This window comes from Pan paniscus, chromosome 9, assembly GCF_029289425.2.
Source record: "Pan paniscus chromosome 9, NHGRI_mPanPan1-v2.0_pri, whole genome shotgun sequence".
Classification (NCBI taxonomy): domain Eukaryota; kingdom Metazoa; phylum Chordata; class Mammalia; order Primates; family Hominidae; genus Pan; species Pan paniscus.
In genome coordinates, this window is record NC_073258.2 from 21,238,208 (window position 1) to 21,245,854 (window position 7,647).

Sequence of the window (7,647 nt, forward strand, 5' to 3'; positions counted from 1 at the left end):
TTCTATAATTAACTGTTTTTAATTGTGGTAAAATTTACATAACATACATTTTACAACTTTAACCATTTTAAGTGTACAATCAGTGTCAGTAAGTACATTCACAATAAGTTGTAACTGTTACTACTGTCCCTTTTAAGAATTTTTCATTATTCCATACAGAAATTCTGTGCTCATTTAATAATGGCTACATATTCTCCCCATCATCTAGCACCAGGATCCTCCTAGTTTAATTTCTGTGTTCACGAATTTCCTAGTTTGGATACCTGGTAGAATTTGAACTTACTGTTCTTTCGTATCTGGCTTATTTTCCTTAGCAGAATGTTTCCAGGTTCATCTATGTCAAGCATGTATCAGAATTCTATACCAACTGTAAGTTATTATTAAGATACCATAATTGACATTAGCATGGAAAGGTCAGATGTTATCAGTCTTGCCTCTCATGTTAATGGCCATTTAACTAACTGAAAGTTACAGCCAGAACAATTTGTACAAAACCTGGAAGTATGAAGAATTCTTCTACAACTGAAAGAGTCTGTAAGCAAATAATAAATGGTTTTCAAGATAATTTCCACTTTGAAACCAATATTGAGGTTTCCAATGGCCAAAATAGAACTGGGGCACATTTATGGGCTCCTCACTGGTCCATTAGTCCAGGAAGAGCTAAATAAGCACTTAGAAGTTCTCAAGGGGAAGGGGCCACAGTTGTCTTTACTAGAAACCAAGGCCAACATATCGCCATGCTGTGAACAAATGACAGGAGAAGACTTTTTATAAAACCAATTGGTGAGAGTGTTTTTATGAAGAGAGAGTCTGTCTCTAAGGACATTATTTTGCTCTGTATCTGAGAATTCAATGGAATGTAGAGATAGCAGAACTCACTTATTAAGAATCGAGCTTCTAACTGCAGTAATGCCTCCAGTCATAGAAGGGAACATGATTTTCAGGGGAACATAGTCTGAGAGATTAATAAGGAATCTTCCTTTTTGATGCTATCAGGTAGGAAAGAAGTATAAAGAGTGTTTTAGGGTTGTGGACAGGAACTCCTTTTATTACAAAGAAAATTGCAGAAAAAGTGTTCAGTAGGAAAGATTCAGTGTAAGATAACAGGGAAAATGTGTTGGTAATATCAAGGAGAATCTAAACATTGTACTGTCAGACTAATGCTTTCCATGGGTGAAAACCGCAACTGTCAGGTTAGATAAACATCTATTCGAAGACCTTGAGGAACCACTGAGACATTTCCGAGGCAGAAGGCTAAGAAAAATGCATATAATTGTCAAGGGTGGCAGGGCAGTGTTGCTCTCAAAGTCCTGTCTGACAGGGCAGAGGTTCTTCCTCACTGCTCCAATCTGCTTCCCGACAGCTCCAGGATTTCCTCAGGAAGCCGCCCTCCACCTTCATCCACCTCAAGCGTGTCCTGCAGAGCCCTCTGGAGAACCAGCTTCAGGTTCTGCCTATTTTGACGCTGCCTAAAGGAGCCCACGAAGAAGTAAATGATGGGGTTGGCACTGCTGTTAAGAGCGGACAGGAAAATAGAAACTAGATGAACATGACAAAATAAGACTTCCCTGTCCACGTGGATCCATAAAAATAGGAAAAACTGAATGCCAAAGGGCAGGCCACAGAGGAGGAAGACCAGTACTGTGAGCAGGATGGTCACGTACAGCCTGGTCAGCGGCATCTTCCGGGATCCACAGAGAATCCTGATCAGCAGGACCAGGCTGGACCCACAGAGAACCACACATAAAAAAATCAGCCACGCGACTGTGATGAAATCTGATGTTTGACACCAAGCAGAATCAGCACCACTAAACAGGAAGCCACATAACATCCACTCCAGGATGCTCCGCAGCAGGGACAGGGCCCAGAGCAGGACACACACCACCGCTGACAGGTGTGTGGGGCGGTGGCAGCGGTACCAGATGGGCCACAGGACGGACAGGCAGCGCTCGGTGCTCACGGCACTCAGAAAGCTCAGGCCTGCAAAGTAAGAAAACATCATCACAGGATAGAGGATTTTAGAGATGGTTTGGGGGATACTGATGAAGCTTAACAGGGAATATATAAGGCGGCCGCTGAGGAAGAGGAAGTCTGCTGCGGCCAAGTTGACAATGTAGATGGAGAAGGCGGTCCTGCGCATGCGGAAGCCCAGGAGCCAGAGCACAACCGCGTTTCCTGTCAGCCCGACAAGGGAAACGATGCACGTCAGCCCCATGAGGCTCAAGGTCTGCTTGTAGCAAAGAGTCTCCTCAGTTCCGTTGACTGGTGTCAGTTCTGTGTCCAAGGTTGAGATGGTTGGATCCATGCTCAGAAACCCTAGTCTGGTGACCCTGGAAACAGAAACCAGTTGGGATCACCAGCTGTATGATCTCTGATTCTCCCCACCACCCTGCCATGTGGGATTTACTGTCCTCATTTAAAGAGGGCAGATCAGAGACTCACAGAGAATAAGTCACCTATCAAAAGTTGGGGGTCCTCAAATCCAGTTTGAAATCCAGTTCTTGTTGACTCTGAAGCCTGACCTCTCTCTACTGCCACACAAGTTCTGTGCTAACATGGGAATAACATTAGGATCAAAACACCCCCACTCAAGTGGCCAGGGCTGTGGACCCGATGATTACTCTATCCTGGGCCTGAAATTTTCTCTCAGGGGGAGGAATTCAGATATGCAAAGAGGTGGTTGTGACACCCTCATGACCAGGACTGATCGTCCATGGACAGGAAAGGAGACCATGCATTATGAACCAGAGGAAAATGTGACCTTCGCTAGGATAAGTGTGAAAATGGCTGGGCCTGGTGGGTGAGAAATAACTCAGCATGTCAGTCATTGCAGACAGGACCACATTTTACATTTTATAATCCTAGTGCCTATTTCCCTGAGCAGCACACTGTGCTTTTCATAAACATTCATTCAGTGAAGGAATGCATGCATGAGAAGCCTAATGGTAATGGTATATTTGGGTGAAATGGAAAACAAAAATGAAAGCGCAATGTAAGTTATTAGAACACCCATGTTTAATTAGGTACAGAAAATTTCATTCATCAGAATTCTATTTGTGGACAGCTCTATCTGTGTTGAGAAGAATGATTGATGAGTGCCCAAAACCTGAAATTGACCACTGATGTGCCTTTAAAATAAGGACTCAGTGTGGCTTTGCTGAACACCTAGAAGCATTTTGTACACAGTGTTTTGGGTGGGGTGTGGGTCTGAGCTGAATTGCTCAGCAATAGAGCAGAGGAAAGAGTAAGTGAGGGTGAGCCTGAGTGCCACTGAAGCAGGTAATTGAAGTGTGGGAATATCTGTGGGGCACTACTGAGTATTCTGCTGAGTATACACAATTTAAACCTATTTCATTCTTTCTTTCAGGAGATCTTTGGTTCGTTTCTTTGTTGATGCAAACATTTGTATGTGAGGAGTCCATGAGGGGAAATAGGAGATATGTAGGGCTTGGAGTATAAAGAGAGATATTCATGTAGATTTCAACTGGAGAATGAGGACTGGGTCTAATCTGGGAGAATAAGAGCAGCTGATGGAGAGTTTATTAGGTATTGTCTCTTTTAATTATCTGAAGAGCCTAGGAGGTAAGAATGAGTATTATTCCCATATGTCAGATAATGCATTGGAACACAAAAAAGTGAATTATTCATTCTGGGACTTATATAGTATGAATTTGAGCCCAGCAGGGCTGACTCATGATCCAGTCTTTGAGCAGCCCTTTACACCCAACACGACTCTGTGTCGATTATACATGTTAGAGTGGGTAAAGGAGAGGAGGGATTCTCAAGATTAAATCCAAGTTGGCAGGCAAAATTGTGGGTTGAAAAAAAAAAAACTAACCTAAGCCAACTTCAGATAGAGAAAGAGAAGCAGGTCAAATAGGGAACAAAATAGAGAAGAGTGAAAGCCATTTAGTAACAAATTCAGGAGTTCCTTTTTGCCTATCAGAGGCCACCTTTCCTCTGGAATCCCGAGAATGCACAGGGACAGGAGGCCTCCAGGTGGAAAGAAGACTCACCCTCCTCTGGGATTACAGAGGAGCATCAGGAGTGAGTGCATCCATCATGAGCTCTCTTAGAGAGACAAGCTGCCACAGCCTTGCTTGGCCCAAAAAGGAAATGGGAGGAAAAGGAGAACCTCTGTTATCCACACGCAGGGCACTAAACACATTGTCCCTCTATATTTAGGGTAATGGTGTGTTTGTCTTCCTCATGAAACCTGAAGCTTCGTAACGACTAGTCATGCCTGTCTTTTCCACTGTGGTATCACCAACATTTAGCATGTGTTCTTTAAAGATCATCTATGGTATTATCTTAATATAACATAAGATGAAGCCGAGGCCTAGAGAATTAAAGTGTTTTCGTGAGTTCACAACACGAAGAGCAGGCCCAATGCCAGCCCCTGGTCCCTGGAGCCCTGCATGAGACTTCTGCATGGTTCTCTGCCCCATGATTCATTATTTCAGAGGAGTTCCTGAAAAATCTTACTGTGAGTACAGAATCAGAGACAGAGGCAGAAGACACTGCTAGGTTGCCCCAGTGTTCATTTTCCTGTTTGGTCACATAAAAATTCTGAGAGTTTAAAAGCGGCACAAGGACCCACATTCCAGTTTTCCTTGATGCTGGGTGCCATTTTATGACCAGGTGCTGTTCAGTGAAAGATGCACAAAAGTGATGTAAGCAAGTCCTGGCTCACAGGACCAATAGCAGGAGCAACGCATCTCCTTTCCTTATTTTTTTTCCATCATGCTGAAATGCTGGTGTGGCTGGGAACCATATAGGATCACAAGTATGAGGGCAACTCTCTAGGGACTCGGGAGTAGCAGTTTTTGGAATTCTGATGTACGATGCCTTGGAGCTTCCAGCACTGATCTCAAAGAGTGTCATTTCTGGGTATTCACAGGGGCTTTCGCATATGGCAGATGTGTGTGCTGCAACCCCAGCACACACCAAAATCTGCAGATGCTCAATTTCCTTATATAAAATGATGTGATAGTTGTACAAAACCTATGCACTTTCTCCCAGATACATTAAATCACTTCTAAGTTACTTAGAATAACTGACAAAATGCAAATGCCATGTAAGTTCTTGTTTTACTGTGTTATTTCAGAAGTAATGACAAGGAAAAACAAGTTTGTACCTGTCCAGTACATGCACACCTCCGCCATACCCTTATTTTTGGAATAGTTTCCACCTGTGGGTTGTTGAATCTGCAGATTCAGGACCTAGTGACCCAGAGGCACCACTGTACTTTCTTATTTAAGATATTTCTACTTTGTGTCTTTATGAGAGGGGTCAAACTTATATTCTAAACAAAAGAAATATGTTCTCTTTTTAAAATTACATTTTATTTTCTATGCATTTTTGACAAATGCAAACATTTCTGCATAAAAGGGACAGTAGAGAAAGACATGCCGAACATTAAAGTAGTCTCATGGAGCTGAAATGAGACAGGAATCAATCACCTGTAGACAGAGACTGTCCCAGGAATTAGGAGGATATAAGAAGGAGAGAGGGATAGTCTCATTTGCTATGATGATTTGCTTTCCATTCTTCTCTATCCTGTTTGACACCCCAAGAGAGTGGCTTCTATGCACCACATCAGTGGGATTCTTTTTAATTCCAGTTTCTGGTGGAATTGAGACACTGGGAGACACCTGGATGAGACTGGAAGACAGCAAGGAGAGCCACTTGGGATTTCCACCTCCTGGCTCTCTGCCTGTGTATTAGTTCATTCTTGAATTGCTACAAAGAAATACCTGAGACTGGGAAACTTATGAAGAAAACAGGTTTAATTGGCTTATGGCTCTGCGGGCTATACAAGAAGCATAGCAGCTTCTGCTTCTAAGAAGGCCTCAGGAAGCTTCCAATCATGGTGAAAGGCAAAGGGGGAGCAAGTCATCTCACACGGTGAGAGCAGGAGCAAGAGAGACACGGAAGAGCTGCTACACACTTTTAAACAACTAGATTGCATGAGAACTCACTATCACTAAGGCAATACCAAAGGGGGATGGTGTTAAGCCATTTATGAGAAACCCTCCCCACTATTTAATCACCTCCCACCAGGCCCTCCCTCCAACACTGGGAATTACAATCAACCTGAGATTTGGGTGGAGACACAGATCCAAAGCATATCAGCCTGTGTGGCTGTGTGTTGGCCGTGCAAGGCTTCTCCACCTGCCTGCTGGAGCTCTCCCACCCCTATGGCTACAGCTATGGCTATGGCGACAATGGTAACTGCTCCTTCCCTCTCCCTTTCAGCCTAGGGGAGGACTTAGTCCTCCCCTATGTATTGTTGCTTAGGGTGCTGACCCATGCATTGTCTCTTTCCCTTAACCTTGCACATCTTTGTAAATACTTCCCTCACGAAACACTCCTCAGTCATTTCAGTTTGGACCACCTATTTCTTCCTTGAACCTTTCCAGACAGGCAAGGAATAATAATTTAGAAAAGTAAGTAAAACAACAAAACCTGCTTCTACAGCAGTTCAACTCTGTGAAGCAATGCTTGCATGTCCTCTAGCTCCTTAAATGAATGTGAGAGGCAGCATTTTCTCTATGAGGACAGGTTCAGTGATTGGAATAAGGGAGGTGATATAGATAGATAAATCAAATGGGGGGACTCCAGTTGAAACTCACACAGTCTGGGTTGGCAGCACTCAGTTTCCAGAAGGAAACTTCATGTCCCCTGTCTTTTCCTGAAACAAGCTCATGATCCCCTGCCTGTAGCACCTAGGTGGAAACAGAAACGATCTTATAGCAAAAACCATGACTGACTATGGAAGAAGACAAATCTTGGTACTTACCCTTATCTTTTTCTCCTTTGTCCAGTGGTGAAGACTTCCCTTGTGCTAAAGGTGGAGGGCCTTTCTGGGATTCAGTGACTTCAGAGAACCCTTCTGTGTTGCTTAATTCAGGAGATGCGTACAGGAGCTGGAGTCAAAGCTGGTGAGCAATCCAGGCTTATGAAGATGCTGGACAGACTTGTTATTTCCTGTATGAGGACTATGGACAAATCAGTGGCCAGAGGTATTGGAGACACAAACCCTACCTGAGATGATTCTTGGCCTCTGTCCCATATCCAATAGAGATAAGCCTCTCCCATCACATTCCATCTTGTTCAACTTGCTTGATAAAAACAGTGGCGCAGTTTGAGAGAATGGACTCCCATTTTAAAAGAAGTTCTACTGTGTATAAAATGCTATGCAAATAGCATTGAATGCTACATTAAAATCTTTCATAAAAGGATGAGTCAGTTGATGTGGCAGACTTCACTGTTGTCTTGTTTTAAGATATTGGCACAGCCTGTCTTACCTTCAGCAGCCACTTCAGCAGCCATCAATATCAAGCAAGACCCTCCAGCAGCAAAACGTTTGGCTTGATAAAGTTTCTGATGATGGTTACCATTTCTTAGTGAAAAAGTATTTTTTTAAGTAATGCATGCATATTGCTTTAGACATAATGCCATTGAGACTCAATAGAATACAGTATAGTGTAAGCATAAATTTTACATGTACTGGGGCACCAAAAATTCATGTGATTCACTTTATTGTAATATTTGCTTTATTGCAGTAGTGGAAGTGGACTTCTAATATCTTCAATGTATGCCTATTATGATAAAGGTTGTATATCAAAGTAGTGTGTAAAACAG

At 43.0% G+C, this 7,647-nt stretch overlaps 1 protein-coding gene across 1 annotated transcript; it reads right to left on the reverse strand.

The window, feature by feature from the left end:
- Nucleotides 1-1,019: 1,019 nt before the first annotated feature.
- LOC100972004 (mas-related G-protein coupled receptor member X1) lies at nt 1,020-7,368 on the reverse strand. Its single transcript, XM_034934186.4, has 2 exons — nt 6,803-7,368; nt 1,020-2,330 (listed from the first exon to the last, which is right to left on the reverse strand). The coding sequence occupies exon 2, from the start codon at nt 2,303-2,305 to the stop codon at nt 1,337-1,339; it is 969 nt and encodes a 322-aa protein (XP_034790077.1). The 5' UTR covers nt 2,306-2,330; nt 6,803-7,368; the 3' UTR covers nt 1,020-1,336.
- Nucleotides 7,369-7,647: the final 279 nt, after the last annotated feature.

Excerpts from the sequence above, each read along its gene's own strand:
- LOC100972004 (XM_034934186.4), bottom strand. The coding sequence starts at position 2,305 with ATGGATCCAACCATCTCAACCTTGGACACAGAACTGACACCAGTCAAC.